The 18,195-nt window shown below is 52.5% G+C and overlaps 1 protein-coding gene across 1 annotated transcript in view; it reads right to left on the reverse strand.

Moving 5' to 3' along the window:
- Nucleotides 1-1,869: 1,869 nt before the first annotated feature.
- The window catches only part of LOC144759549 (uncharacterized), a 58,752-nt gene continuing 42,426 nt past the window's right edge, over nt 1,870-18,195 (reverse strand). Inside the window, exon 6 of the mRNA XM_078646489.1 lies at nt 1,870-2,282. Within this exon, the coding sequence (XP_078502615.1) occupies nt 1,870-2,282 (413 nt within the window). The remainder of the gene's footprint in view (nt 2,283-18,195) is intronic.

Raw genomic sequence — 18,195 nt, forward strand, 5'->3', positions numbered from 1 at the left:
TAGATTGTGGCACGTGCTCGGCATGGAGAAATTGTCACTCACAGTAGCGGGGGATATAGAGCAATTTACTGACATCTGGCAACCATTCCATTCCCTACTGCTCACAGAATTCAGAGAACTCACATGTCCCAAGTATCTCCGCCTTCTGCGGCTCACGGGCCCGGCAGCACCGACCTCTGGCCCTGACTAGGTTGGGGACCTACATCTCTCGCAAAGGACGACTGAGGTGGATGTTTCTGAGCGGACCTGTGCACTGGACAAGGGGAGGGGGTGGGACGGGGAACTGGGGGGTTGGGATGTTGGGGTTTCGGGTGGGAGTTTGAATTGGGAATGTTATTTCATGCCACAACAATGCTTACCATTCAATGCCGTAGCGGACTGGCCCATGGACGACCCAAATTTGATATCTACGCGCTGTGGGCGCGGCTTTGTCTGCATTGATACGATGCCTAATGCTTTAGATGTTTGTCCATGTATGTTGTACTGAATAAAAATATTTTAAACCTAAAATATCTGTGAAGTACTATTTTTTTTATTTGCAGTTTTATATAGCAGGCACTTGGCTCACCAAGAGCATTAAGGGTCTTCAGTGCCCACAGGGGCGTATTCCAATAGGTCGGGCAAGCGTGCTATCCATCCGCTCATGCATGTCGATGCCACATCGGAGGTGTGAAGTGCTACAGAAATCGAAATACTTACTGGCAAAGGCAAAGCCACTCGGTTTCGCCTATTGGAGACATATTGGCGGTATCCATGTTTTAAAGATGTTGCACAGCAGCGCTGGCTGCTGCGCAACATGGCTCAAAGTAAATAAAAACAAAGCGCTATTGCACGGCCAGCGCTGACCACGCCGTATCGCTTTATCTTTATTTACTTGAAGCCATGCTGCATAGCAGCCCGATCTGCTGTGCAACATCTTTAAAAAAAACACATTAACAGAGCCGAATAGCTCTGCGCGAGCTGTGTGGCTTTCTTAATTGTTTTTAGAGATGGCTAACAATAATAAAAACAAAGCGCCATTATGTGGCCAGTGCTAGCTGTCATAACACTTTAGCAGAGCACCTCCGTTCTTTCCAGTGGCCACTTTGAAAGTGACGTCATCCCGCAACAGAGGTTAAGGTGTACCTCCTTCACAGCAGGTGAAGTGTCTCCTCCCTACTCACTCTCTACTACACACTCTCTACTACTCTACTACTCACTCTCTACTACACACTCTCTACTAATCTACTACTCACTCTCTACTACTTACTCTACCACTCTCTACTAAACACTCTCCACTACACACTCTCTACTACTCTCCTACTCACTCTCTACTACTCACTCTACCACTCTCTACTACACACTTTCTACTACACACTCTCTACTACTCACTCTCTACTACTCATTCTCCACTACTCACTCTCTACTACACACTCTCTACTACTCTACTACTCACTCTATACTACACACTCTCTACTACACACTATCTACTACTCTACTACTTACTCTCTACTACTTACTCTACCACGCTCTACTAAACACTCTCCACTACACACTCTCTACTACTCTCCTACTCACTCTCTACTACTCACTCTACCACTCTCTACTACACACTCTCTACTACTCTACTACTCACTCTCTACTACTTACTCTACCACTCTACTAAACACTCTCCACTACACTCTACTACTCTCCTACTCACTCTCTACTACTCACTCTCTACTACTCACTCTACCACTCTCTACTACACACTCTCTACTACACACTCTCTACTACTCACTCTCTACTACACACTACTACACACTCTCAACTACTGTACTACTGACTCTCTACTACTCACTCTACCACTCTCTACTACACACTCTTTACTACACACCATGCTTGCGTCCCTCAAGGAACCCCCCTGTTATCAGTCTCCAGCACCACAGAAGAAACAGCTGCTTCCCTCTCCAAGAGGCTTGCAGAGAGGTCGGGCTTCACCGGCGGAGGCGATCTCCCAACTCGCTGCCATTCGGTGGAGCGTCTGCACTGCCGAGGAGGTGATCCGGCAGACTCGGCCCGAGGTGGGGGCCGCTCCAGTCCCAGCGCCTTGAAGGCTGCATCTAGCAAGCGGATCTGCAGAAGTTTGCCCTTGCATTTAAAAATAATTTGAAATGGGTGTCCCCACGAATAGGTGATGACCTCCTCCCGCAGATAAGCAGTGAAAGGCTTGAAGCTTCTGCGCTTGACAAGAGTATAGGCCGCCAGGTCTTGAAAGAGTGCAGGTTGAGGGACCCAAAACTGCACAGGATTAAGATCTCGAGCTTTGCGAAGAATTCGTTCTTTAATCTGAAAGTCATGCACACACACCAGGATGTCTGGTGGTGGGGCCTTGGCACCCCTCGGCAAGCCAAAGTGATGGACACGATTCAGCTGAATGTCCTGCTCATCCCCTTTGTTAGAACCTGGGGTAGCCTGGCCTAGGGCAAGACTAACATTCAGAGGCACAGTGTAAAGGTTGCAGACCACCCAACAGTAAAACCACGCAATAACACTCAAAAAGAAAACGCTACACCAAAAATGTGGAAAAATAAGTGCTGCTTTATAAAAATAAGATACTCTTCAGTTTCAAATTATACAGTGTAAGATATTTTAGGTTATCTTAATATCGGCAATCACATTTCTAAGACTGTTAAGTAAATTACTAAATTATTCTCTTCAGTACTCTTAATCTTAATATTCAGTCACCTTTAGCAAGTAACTCCTTTCTTCTGTCAAACAATTGATTAAGTGCAACAATTCAGCTTCAGTTGGAATCACAGTTCAATACCTGTCAGTTTCAAAAGGAATCACAATTCAATACCTGTCAGTTTCAAAAGGAATCACAATTCAGTACATTACAGTCAAACTAAGAGGATTCAACCACTGAGCAATTGACTAAAGGGGAACAGGTTTATGATCTCAGTTAACCTAGATCACCCTGGCCAGATTATAGACAAAGTAGGCCTCCTCCCGGTAGCCAGTTCCAAGGTTATCACCAAGAAGAATAGCTGGATTCACTCCTCCAACACCTTGATATAAGGCTCCTCAGATTTCTGTCAACCTAGAACCCTTGTCGTTAACTGTGAGGGTGTTGGGAATCACCTCTGGTAACAGTAATTCTCTCTGCCTGAAAAAGGCTCCCTGGCATCCGTTTTCCCACACCCCCACTCTCCTTACTTTTGATTCAAAGAGTTGGGGTCGTCCTGCGCCAGGCTGATAGAAGAACAGCAATGAAGGGGGTCGAGGAGCTGAGGCTGGGGAGGCCCTCACGCCTCACAACGCTCCACAATGCTCACTCTCCCGCTCCTTCCTCCCCACTCGGGCCAGCTCCTCTGCGTGGCGCTCGAGGGGAAGGTTATGCCTATTTTCAACTGCCCACAGGCCACTATCGGGCCTCTCCGTTTCCCCCTCTCGGCTCGGCCAGCTCCTCTGCGTGGCACGCGAGCAGAGGGAGAAGGCGGGACTCTCCCTGGGTTCCCTGAGGCGGCCGGCGCTCCTTCCGATGCTCGGCGGGGCCGCTTCCCTCTCCGACCTGCGCAGTAGCGCTCGCCCTGATGATGCTATACTCCGCCTACGCTGCCAAGAAGGAGGCGTCCACCCGGGCCTGCTCGATCATAGGCCCCTCCTGCGCCCGGGACACTACAGCGCTGGGGCATGCGCGAGGGAGCAGCGTCTCCTTAATGGAGATCGCGCACTCGCGTCAGCGCCTCCCCTCACTCTCCTCAACTCCGGGGACCGGAGAAACCACCACAGGCCGGCTCCTCACCTCCTGATCCAGCCAATGCTCCGCACGGCGCCGCTTGACTCGCGCCGGTTAGGGGCAATACAGCCTGTCACTTCACTGTCTCCTTCACCACAGGTAGGAAGATGGACACGATGGCGATGTGGCGCTAGGGGAGAGGGGGTTTCCAGCAGTCGGCCTGCGACCAATGAATGAACCGGGTAAGGGGAAGGGGCACCAGGATTAGCCTCACTTCGTTTGGAACCCTTGCTGCAACAACCTCACTGGGATCCTTAAACTGGAACAGTCACTTTAGGATCCTATGCTGGGCAGAGGACTATACTCCTCAGTAGAAGAAGGTGATTGGGAGGGATTGGTCAGGGGTTGAAGGGGGAACGTCTTCCTGTAGTGGCTGTCTGTCACAAGGACAAACTAACTGCTCCCAGTGCGTCCTCCTCCTCTCACCACTGCCTCACTCCTCCACTCTCTGGTCAGCACCAAATGGCTGCCCCGCATTCCGCCTTATATAGGCTGCCCTTCAGTGGTCCAGAATGGACCAGAAGGTTCTAGAATGCCCTATGCTAGGCTATGGCCAAGTTCTGTGTGTGACAGTTAGGGCAGTTGGTGGCCACCATTTTAGGTGGTGCCAACTTTCCTGTCAGAACAGGCCTCTGGGCCTGAGGTAAAGGATTATGAGGGGGGGGAAGAACACCTATCCCCCTGGCCAACACCTACAAAAAGTCAGTAGACAGAAAATTATCAAGGGTATGAGGGGCAAAAAGGGGACAAAATAAAGAATAATGAGGAGGGACTGCGCAAAAAATCCAGACAGGTCTAACACGCGTCCCCTCCAGCTGAAAGTGGGGAGAACTACCCAACCCCTTGGGAGTCCTCTTCACTAAGGCGGAAATACCTGGAGAGACCGTCTGCATTGGCGTGGTCCACTCCAGGCCGATGTTCCACCCGGAAGTCCATTCCCTGTAGGGAGATGGACCACCTCAACAGCTTGGGATTTTCCCCCTTCATTTGCATCAGCCAACGAAGGGGGCGGTGGTCAGTCTGAACCAGGAAGTGCGAGCCAAAGAGGTATGGCCGCAGCTTCTTCAGAGCCCACACCACCGCAAAAGCTTCCCTCTCAATTGCACTCCACTTCTGTTCCCGGGGAAGTAGTCTCCTGGATAAGAAGACTACAGGCTGATCCAGGCCCTCTTCATTTAGTTGCAATAACACTGCCCCAATGCCATGTTCGGATGCATCTGTTTGAACAATGAACTCCTTGGAGAAATCGGGAGCCTTCAGGACCGGTGCTTCACACATGGCCTGCTTCAACTTTTCAAAGGCTTGCTGACAAGCCTTCGTCCAAACTACCCGTCGAGGTTGTTTCCTGGAGGTGAGCTCTGTGAGGGGCGCTACAATAGTGCCATACCCCTTCACAAAGCGACGGTAGTAACCTGTGAGGCCCAGGAAAGCTCGGACCTCAGTCTGTGTCTTGGGGGGTTCCCAGGCCATGATTGCCTCAATCTTCGCCTGCAGGGGCTGCACTGACCCCCTACCCACCAAGTGTCCAAGGTACACAACCGACCCCTGCCCAATCTGGCATTTGCTGGCTTTGATGGTCAATCCAGCTTCTTTCAGCGCCTGGAGAACTGCTTGCAAATGTTGCAAGTGGTCCTCCCAACTGCTACTGAAGACAGCAATGTCATCCAGGTAAGCAGCCGAGAAACCCTCCATTCCAGAGAGGACCTGGTTCACCAGTCGCTGAAATGTGGCAGGGGCGTTCTTGAGCCCAAAGGGCATTACACAGAACTGGAAGTGTCCCTCAGGCGTGGAGAAGGCTGACCTTTCCTTTGCTCCATCTGTCAAGGAGATCTGCCAGTACCCTGAAGTGAGGTCAAAGGTACTTAGGTATTGGGCAGCTCCTAGCCGGTCAATTAACTCATCCGCCCTGGGGATTGGATGAGCATCAGTCTTGGTAACTGAATTCAGTCCTCGGTAATCCACACAGAACCTCAGTTCTGGTGTGGTGCCCGGTGGGGCGGCTTTTGGGACTAGCACCACCGGACTGGACCAAGGGCTGCTGGACGGTTCTATCACTCCTAGCTCCAACATCTTGGCAACTTCGCCATGGATGCTAGCCTTCACCTTGTCCGACAGCCTATAGGTCTTGGATTTCACTGGGGGGCTGTCTCCTGTGTCCACATCATGGGTACACAGGTGGGTTCTTCCCGGGACAAGGGAGAACAGCGAAGAGTACTGCCCCAATACCTGGCGGCAATCCTCTCGTTGCTCAGGAGTGAGAGACGGGGAGAGAATCACTCCCTCCACCGACCCATCCTTCTCTTGACATGAAAAGAGGTCTGGGAGAGGCTCGCTTTCTGCTTCCTCAGCACCATCAGTCACCAACATCAGGATGACCTCTGGCCTGTGTCCAGCTGTTGTTGGTGGATCCAATGGCCCTACAATGTCGATGCCCACCCTTTCAAAGGGGGTGCTAACGACAGGAAGTGGTTCCAGGGGAGCCTTTAGCTTCACCCCTGTTTTCCCACTAGCCTGGCAGGATACACATGTCCTACAGTATGTGTTGGACGCCACTTTCATCCGAGGCCAGTAGAAGTGGAGGACAAGCCGTGCAAAGGTCTTGTCCTGGCCTAAGTGTCCTGCCAGTGGTATCGCATGAGCCAATTCCAGCAGAAAGGCTCGGTATTGCTGCGGGACCACCAAGGCCCTTGATGAGCCAGGTAGAGGTACCTTGGGTTCACTGTAGAGGAGGCCATCCTCCCAGTAAATATGGCGGTGTCCCGTAGCATCACCTGCTGCCTGGGCTTCAGCCTGACGCCTCAGTCCCTCAAGGGTAGGGCACTCCCTCTGCCCCTTACAGAATTCCTCTCTGGTAGGACCTCCCTCCACATGCCATTCAGCAGGGATGGGTAAATCCTCCAGAGAGTCTACTCCCCCTCCACGGACTCCTGGCCTACCACCGCAGGTGGCCGATCTGTCACATGGGGCGTGGAAGCCGAAGCAGGCTGTCCCTGTCTCCGTTTCTGACCCTTTTTGGCAGCGGGTTGGGCCATTGTTCCAGGCTCCAACCCAGGCGAACTCCCTCTCCGGGCAGTCGCAGACCGTGTGCTTACACAGGCCCAGTCAGGTGTACCCAGCATCGCAGAATGCGTCCGGTATTCCACCTCTCTCCAAGTGTTGTGCTCCATGTCATTTCCCAACAGACAATCAACTGGCACGGCAGGGCTTACGGCAACTCGAAGTGAACCTGCAACCCCTTCCCACTCAAAGGGAACCTCAGCCACTGGATAGTGGCCCATTCTGCCGTCAGCCATCGCAGCGGGGTGGAGTACATTAGGAACAACCTGCTCTGGAGACACCAGTTCACTTCTCACCGTTGTCATACTGGCTCCTGTATCTCTCAGAGCCTCCCCTCTTTGGCCATTGATGGTAACCCATTGCCCATACTTTGTAGTATTTGGGGGTACCTGGATCTTTGGTACCATCACCCGCTCTCCCAGGGACACTAAGGTGACACCCGCCCACTCACCCCCCTTATCTAAGGGCAACTCCTCCCCGAGCGCTACACTAGCTACTCCCGGTGACTTTCCTCCGGTGGGAGGGGGTGGTCTTTTTGGGCATCTGACATCTCCCTTATAATGTCCAACACCACCGCATTCAAAACAGTGGAGAACCCTTGGCTGCTGGCTTTGGCCAGGATTAGGGTTTCTGGGCGGGTTTGCCCTAGGGGTGAAACCTGCTCCCTTACCTTGGAAATTATTTTGGGGACCTTTGGAGAACTCCTTCTTTTTATCTCCTCCCTCTTTCTTCTGGGGGGCGCCCTATCCGGCTTTTTGAGAATCCCCTCCAGTCCCCTTGGAGGACACCCGGGTACTTGCCCAAGTGTCCGCCTCCTCTGCAAGCTTCCGGGGATCGGTCAGCTTGCTGTCCACCAGGTGTTGGCGCAACTCGGGAAAACATTTCTCGAGGAGGTGTTCTTTCAAAAATAGATTGTACAGCCCCTCATAGTCTTTTACCTCGCTGCCCTTGACCCAACCCTCTAAAGCTTTCTTGGCGTAGTCTAAAAAGTCTACCCAATTCTGGGTACTCATTTTGTGACTTCCCCTGAATTTTTGTCTGTACCTTTCAGGGGTAAGTCCAAACTTTTTCACCAGTGCCACCTTCATGGCAGGGTAGTGGGTTTGCTCATCCTGCTCCAGAGCCAACAAGGTGTCTCTGCCAGCAGGTGGCATGTATTTATACAGCCCACCTCCCCGTGAGTTTCTAGGATCCCGTGAGCCCTTAAAGAAACCTCGTAGGCGGCCAACCATTTGGCAATGTCATCACCTGGGGTGTAACTAGCGATGACATCTTTGGGTAAATAGGGTCTGGATTCCCTGGTGTCCACTTTCTTTTCGCTGCCACCATTATCAGGATTGGGAGACCTTCTTAGGACGGCTTGGAGGTCCATCTCCTTGATGGTTCGCTCATGAGCTAACCTCCTTTCCTCCCTTTCCATATCCATCCTAGCTAATTCCAGCTTCATTCTCCTCTCCTCCCTCCTATCTTCCAGCTCGGCTTCAGTTAAACCCCTGTCTGAGACGCTGCTGCTTGCCCTTGAAGGTATCCTGGGACCTGTCAGAAGATTCCCACCTCCCACTTGGTTTAACAATGCAGCCTCAGTAACAGTGTCCCCGTCACCCTCTTCAGTTTCTGGTTCCTCCCTTAAATGAGCTTCCACCCATGCCCTTATGCTTGTCAGCAACTCTCCTTTCTTGGCACCTTTATTAAAAAATACCCCTTGATGCTGACACCAATCTCTAAGTTGGGCCACAGTATTGGCTTCCAGCTCTTTAAAATTCAACTCCATCTTTGCCATGGAATGAAATTACTCACAGGAGAAAACCACGAAGTGACCTGAGGTTAACCTCCACCCACCACCAGAAATAAATTTAGAAAAAACAAAATTTAAATTAGGAGGGCCGCAGGGAGAAAACTCCTGGTGTAGGTTAGTGTATTGCGTTGAATTACTAGTGAGTAGCTGCAACCAAGTCAGTAATCCCACCACTAGGCACCAAATGTTAGAACCTGGGGTAGCCTGGCCTAGGGCAAGACTAACATTCAGAGGCACAGTGTAAAGGTTGCAGACCACCCAACAGTAAAACCACGCAATAACACTCAAAAAGAAAACGCTACACCAAAAATGTGGAAAAATAAGTGCTGCTTTATAAAAATAAGATACTCTTCAGTTTCAAATTATACAGTGTAAAATATTTTAGGTTATCTTAATATCGGCAATCACATTTCTAAGACTGTTAAGTAAATTACTAAATTATTCTCTTCAGTACTCTTAATCTTAATATTCAGTCACCTTTAGCAAGTAACTCCTTTCTTCTGTCAAACAATTGATTAAGTGCAACAATTCAGCTTCAGTTGGAATCACAGTTCAATACCTGTCAGTTTCAAAAGGAATCACAATTCAATACCTGTCAGTTTCAAAAGGAATCACAATTCAGTACATTACAGTCAAACTAAGAGGATTCAACTACTGAGCAATTGACTAAAGGGGAACAGGTTTATGATCTCAGTTAACCTAGATCACCCTGGCCAGATTATAGACAAAGTAGGCCTCCTCCCGGTAGCCAGTTCCAAGGTTATCACCAAGAAGAATAGCTGGATTCACTCCTCCAACACCTTGATATAAGGCTCCTCAGATTTCTGTCAACCTAGAACCCTTGTCGTTAACTGTGAGGGTGTTGGGAATCACCTCTGGTAACAGTAATTCTCTCTGCCTGAAAAAGGCTCCCTGGCATCCGTTTTCCCACACCCCCACTCTCCTTACTTTTGATTCAAAGAGTTGGGGTCGTCCTGCGCCAGGCTGATAGAAGAACAGCAATGAAGGGGGTCGAGGAGCTGAGGCTGGGGAGGCCCTCACGCCTCACAACGCTCCACAATGCTCACTCTCCCGCTCCTTCCTCCCCACTCGGGCCAGCTCCTCTGCGTGGCGCTCGAGGGGAAGGTTATGCCTATTTTCAACTGCCCACAGGCCACTATCGGGCCTCTCCGTTTCCCCCTCTCGGCTCGGCCAGCTCCTCTGCGTGGCACGCGAGCAGAGGGAGAAGGCGGGACTCTCCCTGGGTTCCCTGAGGCGGCCGGCGCTCCTTCCGATGCTCGGCGGGGCCGCTTCCCTCTCCGACCTGCGCAGTAGCGCTCGCCCTGATGATGCTATACTCCGCCTACGCTGCCAAGAAGGAGGCGTCCACCCGGGCCTGCTCGATCATAGGCCCCTCCTGCGCCCGGGACACTACAGCGCTGGGGCATGCGCGAGGGAGCAGCGTCTCCTTCCTGGAGATCGCGCACTCGCGTCAGCGCCTCCCCTCACTCTCCTCAACTCCGGGGACCGGGGAAACCACCACAGGCCGGCTCCTCACCTCCTGATCCAGCCAATGCTCCGCACGGCGCCGCTTGACTCGCGCCGGTTAGGGGCAATACAGCCTGTCACTTCACTGTCTCCTTCACCACAGGTAGGAAGATGGACACGATGGCGATGTGGCGCTAGGGGAGAGGGGGTTTCCAGCAGTCGGCCTGCGACCAATGAATGAACCGGGTAAGGGGAAGGGGCACCAGGATTAGCCTCACTTCGTTTGGAACCCTTGCTGCAACAACCTCACTGGGATCCTTAAACTGGAACAGTCACTTTAGGATCCTATGCTGGGCAGAGGACTATACTCCTCAGTAGAAGAAGGTGATTGGGAGGGATTGGTCAGGGGTTGAAGGGGGAACGTCTTCCTGTAGTGGCTGTCTGTCACAAGGACAAACTAACTGCTCCCAGTGCGTCCTCCTCCTCTCACCACTGCCTCACTCCTCCACTCTCTGGTCAGCACCAAATGGCTGCCCCGCATTCCGCCTTATATAGGCTGCCCTTCAGTGGTCCAGAATGGACCAGAAGGTTCTAGAATGCCCTATGCTAGGCTATGGCCAAGTTCTGTGTGTGACAGTTAGGGCAGTTGGTGGCCACCATTTTAGGTGGTGCCAACTTTCCTGTCAGAACAGGCCTCTGGGCCTGAGGTAAAGGATTATGAGGGGGGGGAAGAACACCTATCCCCCTGGCCAACACCTACAAAAAGTCAGTAGACAGAAAATTATCAAGGGTATGAGGGGCAAAAAGGGGACAAAATAAAGAATAATGAGGAGGGACTGCGCAAAAAATCCAGACAGGTCTAACACGCGTCCCCTCCAGCTGAAAGTGGGGAGAACTACCCAACCCCTTGGGAGTCCTCTTCACTAAGGCGGAAATACCTGGAGAGACCGTCTGCATTGGCGTGGTCCACTCCAGGCCGATGTTCCACCCGGAAGTCCATTCCCTGTAGGGAGATGGACCACCTCAACAGCTTGGGATTTTCCCCCTTCATTTGCATCAGCCAACGAAGGGGGCGGTGGTCAGTCTGAACCAGGAAGTGCGAGCCAAAGAGGTATGGCCGCAGCTTCTTCAGAGCCCACACCACCGCAAAAGCTTCCCTCTCAATTGCACTCCACTTCTGTTCCCGGGGAAGTAGTCTCCTGGATAAGAAGACTACAGGCTGATCCAGGCCCTCTTCATTTAGTTGCGATAACACTGCCCCAATGCCATGTTCGGATGCATCTGTTTGAACAATGAACTCCTTGGAGAAATCGGGAGCCTTCAGGACCGGTGCTTCACACATGGCCTGCTTCAACTTTTCAAAGGCTTGCTGACAAGCCTTCGTCCAAACTACCCGTCGAGGTTGTTTCCTGGAGGTGAGCTCTGTGAGGGGCGCTACAATAGTGCCATACCCCTTCACAAAGCGACGGTAGTAACCTGTGAGGCCCAGGAAAGCTCGGACCTCAGTCTGTGTCTTGGGGGGTTCCCAGGCCATGATTGCCTCAATCTTCGCCTGCAGGGGCTGCACTGACCCCCTACCCACCAAGTGTCCAAGGTACACAACCGACCCCTGCCCAATCTGGCATTTGCTGGCTTTGATGGTCAATCCAGCTTCTTTCAGCGCCTGGAGAACTGCTTGCAAATGTTGCAAGTGGTCCTCCCAACTGCTACTGAAGACAGCAATGTCATCCAGGTAAGCAGCCGAGAAACCCTCCATTCCAGAGAGGACCTGGTTCACCAGTCGCTGAAATGTGGCAGGGGCGTTCTTGAGCCCAAAGGGCATTACACAGAACTGGAAGTGTCCCTCAGGCGTGGAGAAGGCTGACCTTTCCTTTGCTCCATCTGTCAAGGAGATCTGCCAGTACCCTGAAGTGAGGTCAAAGGTACTTAGGTATTGGGCAGCTCCTAGCCGGTCAATTAACTCATCCGCCCTGGGGATTGGATGAGCATCAGTCTTGGTAACTGAATTCAGTCCTCGGTAATCCACACAGAACCTCAGTTCTGGTGTGGTGCCCGGTGGGGCGGCTTTTGGGACTAGCACCACCGGACTGGACCAAGGGCTGCTGGACGGTTCTATCACTCCTAGCTCCAACATCTTGGCAACTTCGCCATGGATGCTAGCCTTCACCTTGTCCGACAGCCTATAGGTCTTGGATTTCACTGGGGGGCTGTCTCCTGTGTCCACATCATGGGTACACAGGTGGGTTCTTCCCGGGACAAGGGAGAACAGCGAAGAGTACTGCCCCAATACCTGGCGGCAATCCTCTCGTTGCTCAGGAGTGAGAGACGGGGAGAGAATCACTCCCTCCACCGACCCATCCTTCCCTTGACATGAAAAGAGGTCTGGGAGAGGCTCGCTTTCTGCTTCCTCAGCACCATCAGTCACCAACATCAGGATGACCTCTGGCCTGTGTCCAGCTGTTGTTGGTGGATCCAATGGCCCTACAATGTCGATGCCCACCCTTTCAAAGGGGGTGCTAACGACAGGAAGTGGTTCCAGGGGAGCCTTTAGCTTCACCCCTGTTTTCCCACTAGCCTGGCAGGATACACATGTCCTACAGTATGTGTTGGACGCCACTTTCATCCGAGGCCAGTAGAAGTGGAGGACAAGCCGTGCAAAGGTCTTGTCCTGGCCTAAGTGTCCTGCCAGTGGTATCGCATGAGCCAATTCCAGCAGAAAGGCTCGGTATTGCTGCGGGACCACCAAGGCCCTTGATGAGCCAGGTAGAGGTACCTTGGGTTCACTGTAGAGGAGGCCATCCTCCCAGTAAATATGGTGGTGTCCCGTAGCATCACCTGCTGCCTGGGCTTCAGCCTGACGCCTCAGTCCCTCAAGGGTAGGGCACTCCCTCTGCCCCTTACAGAATTCCTCTCTGGTAGGACCTCCCTCCACATGCCATTCAGCAGGGATGGGTAAATCCTCCAGAGAGTCTACTCCCCCCTCCATGGACTCCTGGCCTACCACCGCAGGTGGCCGATCTGTCACATGGGGCGTGGAAGCCGAAGCAGGCTGTCCCTGTCTCCGTTTCTGACCCTTTTTGGCAGCGGGTTGGGCCGTTGTTCCAGGCTCCAACCCAGGCGAACTCCCTCTCCGGGCAGTCGCAGACCGTGTGCTTACACAGGCCCAGTCAGGTGTACCCAGCATCGCAGAATGCGTCCGGTATTCCACCTCTCTCCAAGTGTTGTGCTCCATGTCATTTCCCAACAGACAATCAACTGGCACGGCAGGGCTTACGGCAACTCGAAGTGAACCTGCAACCCCTTCCCACTCAAAGGGAACCTCAGCCACTGGATAGTGGCCCATTCTGCCGTCAGCCATCGCAGCGGGGTGGAGTACATTAGGAACAACCTGCTCTGGAGACACCAGTTGACTTCTCACCGTAGTCATACTGGCTCCTGTATCTCTCAGAGCCTCCCCTCTTTGGCCATTGATGGTAACCCATTGCCCATACTTTGTAGTATTTGGGGGTACCTGGATCTTTGGTACCATCTCCCGCTCTCCCAGGGACACTAAGGTGACACCCGCCCACTCACCCCCCTTATCTAAGGGCAACTCCTCCCCGAGCGCTACACTAGCTACTCCCGGTGACTTTCCTCCGGTGGGAGGGGGTGGTCTTTTTGGGCATCTGACATCTCCCTTATAATGTCCAACACCACCGCATTCAAAACAGTGGAGAACCCTTGGCTGCTGGCTTTGGCCAGGATTAGGGTTTCTGGGCGGGTTTGCCCTAGGGGTGAAACCTGCTCCCTTACCTTGGAAATTATTTTGGGGACCTTTGGAGAACTCCTTCTTTTTATCTCCTCCCTCTTTCTTCTGGGGGGCGCCCTGTCCGGCTTTTTGAGAATCCCCTCCAGTCCCCTTGGAGGACACCCGGGTACTTGCCCAAGTGTCCGCCTCCTCTGCAAGCTTCCGGGGATCGGTCAGCTTGCTGTCCACCAGGTGTTGGCGCAACTCGGGAAAACATTTCTCGAGGAGGTGTTCTTTCAAAAATAGATTGTACAGCCCCTCATAGTCTTTTACCTCGCTGCCCTTGACCCAACCCTCCAAAGCTTTCTTGGCGTAGTCTAAAAAGTCTACCCAATTCTGGGTACTCATTTTGTGACTTCCCCTGAATTTTTGTCTGTACCTTTCAGGGGTAAGTCCAAACTTTTTCACCAGTGCCACCTTCATGGCAGGGTAGTGGGTTTGCTCATCCTGCTCCAGAGCCAACAAGGTGTCTCTGCCAGCAGGTGGCATGTATTTATACAGCCCACCTCCCCAGTGAGTTTCTAGGATCCCGTGAGCCCTTAAAGAAACCTCGTAGGCGGCCAACCATTTGGCAATGTCATCACCTGGGGTGTAACTAGCGATGACATCTTTGGGTAAATAGGGTCTGGATTCCCTGGTGTCCACTTTCTTTTCGCTGCCACCATTATCAGGATTGGGAGACCTTCTTAGGACGGCTTGGAGGTCCATCTCCTTGATGGTTCGCTCATGAGCTAACCTCCTTTCCTCCCTTTCCATATCCATCCTAGCTAATTCCAGCTTCATTCTCCTCTCCTCCCTCCTATCTTCCAGCTCGGCTTCAGTTAAACCCCTGTCTGAGACGCTGCTGCTTGCCCTTGAAGGTATCCTGGGACCTGTCAGAAGATTCCCACCTCCCACTTGGTTTAACAATGCAGCCTCAGTAACAGTGTCCCCGTCACCCTCTTCAGTTTCTGGTTCCTCCCTTAAATGAGCTTCCACCCATGCCCTTATGCTTGTCAGCAACTCTCCTTTCTTGGCACCTTTATTAAAAAATACCCCTTGATGCTGACACCAATCTCTAAGTTGGGCCACAGTATTGGCTTCCAGCTCTTTAAAATTCAACTCCATCTTTGCCATGGAATGAAATTACTCACAGGAGAAAACCACGAAGTGACCTGAGGTTAACCTCCACCCACCACCAGAAATAAATTTAGAAAAAACAAAATTTAAATTAGGAGGGCCGCAGGGAGAAAACTCCTGGTGTAGGTTAGTGTATTGCGTTGAATTACTAGTGAGTAGCTGCAACCAAGTCAGTAATCCCACCACTAGGCACCAAATGTTAGAACCTGGGGTAGCCTGGCCTAGGGCAAGACTAACATTCAGAGGCACAGTGTAAAGGTTGCAGACCACCCAACAGTAAAACCACGCAATAACACTCAAAAAGAAAACGCTACACCAAAAATGTGGAAAAATAAGTGCTGCTTTATAAAAATAAGATACTCTTCAGTTTCAAATTATACAGTGTAAGATATTTTAGGTTATCTTAATATCGGCAATCACATTTCTAAGACTGTTAAGTAAATTACTAAATTATTCTCTTCAGTACTCTTAATCTTAATATTCAGTCACCTTTAGCAAGTAACTCCTTTCTTCTGTCAAACAATTGATTAAGTGCAACAATTCAGCTTCAGTTGGAATCACAGTTCAATACCTGTCAGTTTCAAAAGGAATCACAATTCAATACCTGTCAGTTTCAAAAGGAATCACAATTCAGTACATTACAGTCAAACTAAGAGGATTCAACTACTGAGCAATTGACTAAAGGGGAACAGGTTTATGATCTCAGTTAACCTAGATCACCCTGGCCAGATTATAGACAAAGTAGGCCTCCTCCCGGTAGCCAGTTCCAAGGTTATCACCAAGAAGAATAGCTGGATTCACTCCTCCAACACCTTGATATAAGGCTCCTCTGATTTCTGTCAACCTAGAACCCTTGTCGTTAACTGTGAGGGTGTTGGGAATCACCTCTGGTAAGAGTAATTCTCTCTGCCTGAAAAGGCTCCCTGGCATCCGTTTTCCCACACCCCCACTCTCCTTACTTTTGATTCAAAGAGTTGGGGTCGTCCTGCGCCAGGCTGATAGAAGAACAGCAATGAAGGGGGTCGAGGAGCTGAGGCTGGGGAGGCCCTCACGCCTCACAACGCTCCACAATGCTCACTCTCCCACTCCTTCCTCCCCACTCGGGCCAGCTCCTCTGCGTGGCGCTCGAGGGGAAGGTTATGCCTATTTTCAACTGCCCAGAGGCCACTATCGGGCCTCTCCGTTTCCCCCTCTCGGCTCGGCCAGCTCCTCTGCGTGGCACGCGAGCAGAGGGAGAAGGCGGGACTCTCCCTGGGTTCCCTGAGGCGGCCGGCGCTCCTTCCGATGCTCGGCGGGGCCGCTTCCCTCTCCGACCTGCGCAGTAGCGCTCGCCCTGATGATGCTATACTCCGCCTACGCTGCCAAGAAGGAGGCGTCCACCCGGGCCTGCTCGATCATAGGCCCCTCCTGCGCCCGGGACACTACAGCGCTGGGGCATGCGCGAGGGAGCAGCGTCTCCTTCCTGGAGATCGCGCACTCGCGTCAGCGCCTCCCCTCACTCTCCTCAACTCCGGGGACCGGGGAAACCACCACAGGCCGGCTCCTCACCTCCTGATCCAGCCAATGCTCCGCACGGCGCCGCTTGACTCGCGCCGGTTAGGGGCAATACAGCCTGTCACTTCACTGTCTCCTTCACCACAGGTAGGAAGAGGGACACGATGGCGATGTGGCGCTAGGGGAGAGGGGGTTTCCAGCAGTCGGCCTGCGACCAATGAATGAACCGGGTAAGGGGAAGGGGCACCAGGATTAGCCTCACTTCGTTTGGAACCCTTGCTGCAACAACCTCACTGGGATCCTTAAACTGGAACAGTCACTTTAGGATCCTATGCTGGGCAGAGGACTATACTCCTCAGTAGAAGAAGGTGATTGGGAGGGATTGGTCAGGGGTTGAAGGGGGAACGTCTTCCTGTAGTGGCTGTCTGTCACAAGGACAAACTAACTGCTCCCAGTGCGTCCTCCTCCTCTCACCACTGCCTCACTCCTCCACTCTCTGGTCAGCACCAAATGGCTGCCCCGCATTCCGCCTTATATAGGCTGCCCTTCAGTGGTCCAGAATGGACCAGAAGGTTCTAGAATGCCCTATGCTAGGCTATGGCCAAGTTCTGTGTGTGACAGTTAGGGCAGTTGGTGGCCACCATTTTAGGTGGTGCCAACTTTCCTGTCAGAACAGGCCTCTGGGCCTGAGGTAAAGGATTATGAGGGGGAGAAAGAACACCTATCCCCCTGGCCAACACCTACAAAAAGTCAGTAGACAGAAAATTATCAAGGGTATGAGGGGCAAAAAGGGGACAAAATAAAGAATAATGAGGAGGGACTGCGCAAAAAATCCAGACAGGTCTAACACCCTTCATCAAGAATCTGCTGGAACAGCGCACCGACGTATTCACGCCGATGGTGCACCTCCCACCGTCCCGGAATCCACTAACCACAGCAGCATCGCTGAGGAGCAGCACCAGAAGGCCCCCAGGACCACCAACCCCACAAGGCCGCCTCAGCGCAAGGGCTAGCGCAGTCCACACTCTGTCCACGACCCCTCCTCCTAGTTGTCAGTTCCAACACTCTGCTCAAGATATCTATGAGCACCTCGCTGCAGCAATCAGTCAATCGAGGTGGGGGAGCCCTTCACTCTGGGTCTCAGTTCGACCCCCGGTCCCACGCACCCCACAGAGGCTGCAGCACAGTCGGGCAACTACAAATACCAAGGCAGGGATATGCCAGGACTCTCCTCCTCCACAGCCACAGACCTCCTCTCAGGCCACTCCGAGGGCCTTCCCATACTCTCCCCCTCCGTCATACCCACAACACCAGCGACGCACACTCGCAATCACAGGCCTCAGGGAGCTCCCAATAAAGCGGGGGAAAGCTGATCTCCAAGGTGCCGCCCGCCGATATACAGGCTGATGTAAGGCCCCGCTATGTCCCAAAGCGCACAAGGCCTCAAGCAGGCAGCACTCTCATAGTCACTGGCCCCAGGGAGCACCCAATATAGCGGGGGAGAAGCGGACCGCCAAAGTGCCGCCCGCCGATATAGGGGCCGATATAAGGCTCCTCAAAGACTTCAAAAGCAGCGGGCCATAGCCAGCCAGCAAGGTCCGCAGCCACACAATTCAATGAGGCTGCTACCCGAGGGATACCCACGCCCCCCTGCAGGACCGCCACACCTCCGGGCAGAAGAACAGCAGAGACCGGGGGGGCCACAAAGCACTCCAC

Source organism: Lissotriton helveticus, chromosome 1_1, assembly GCF_964261635.1.
Source record: "Lissotriton helveticus chromosome 1_1, aLisHel1.1, whole genome shotgun sequence".
NCBI lineage: Eukaryota > Metazoa > Chordata > Amphibia > Caudata > Salamandridae > Lissotriton > Lissotriton helveticus.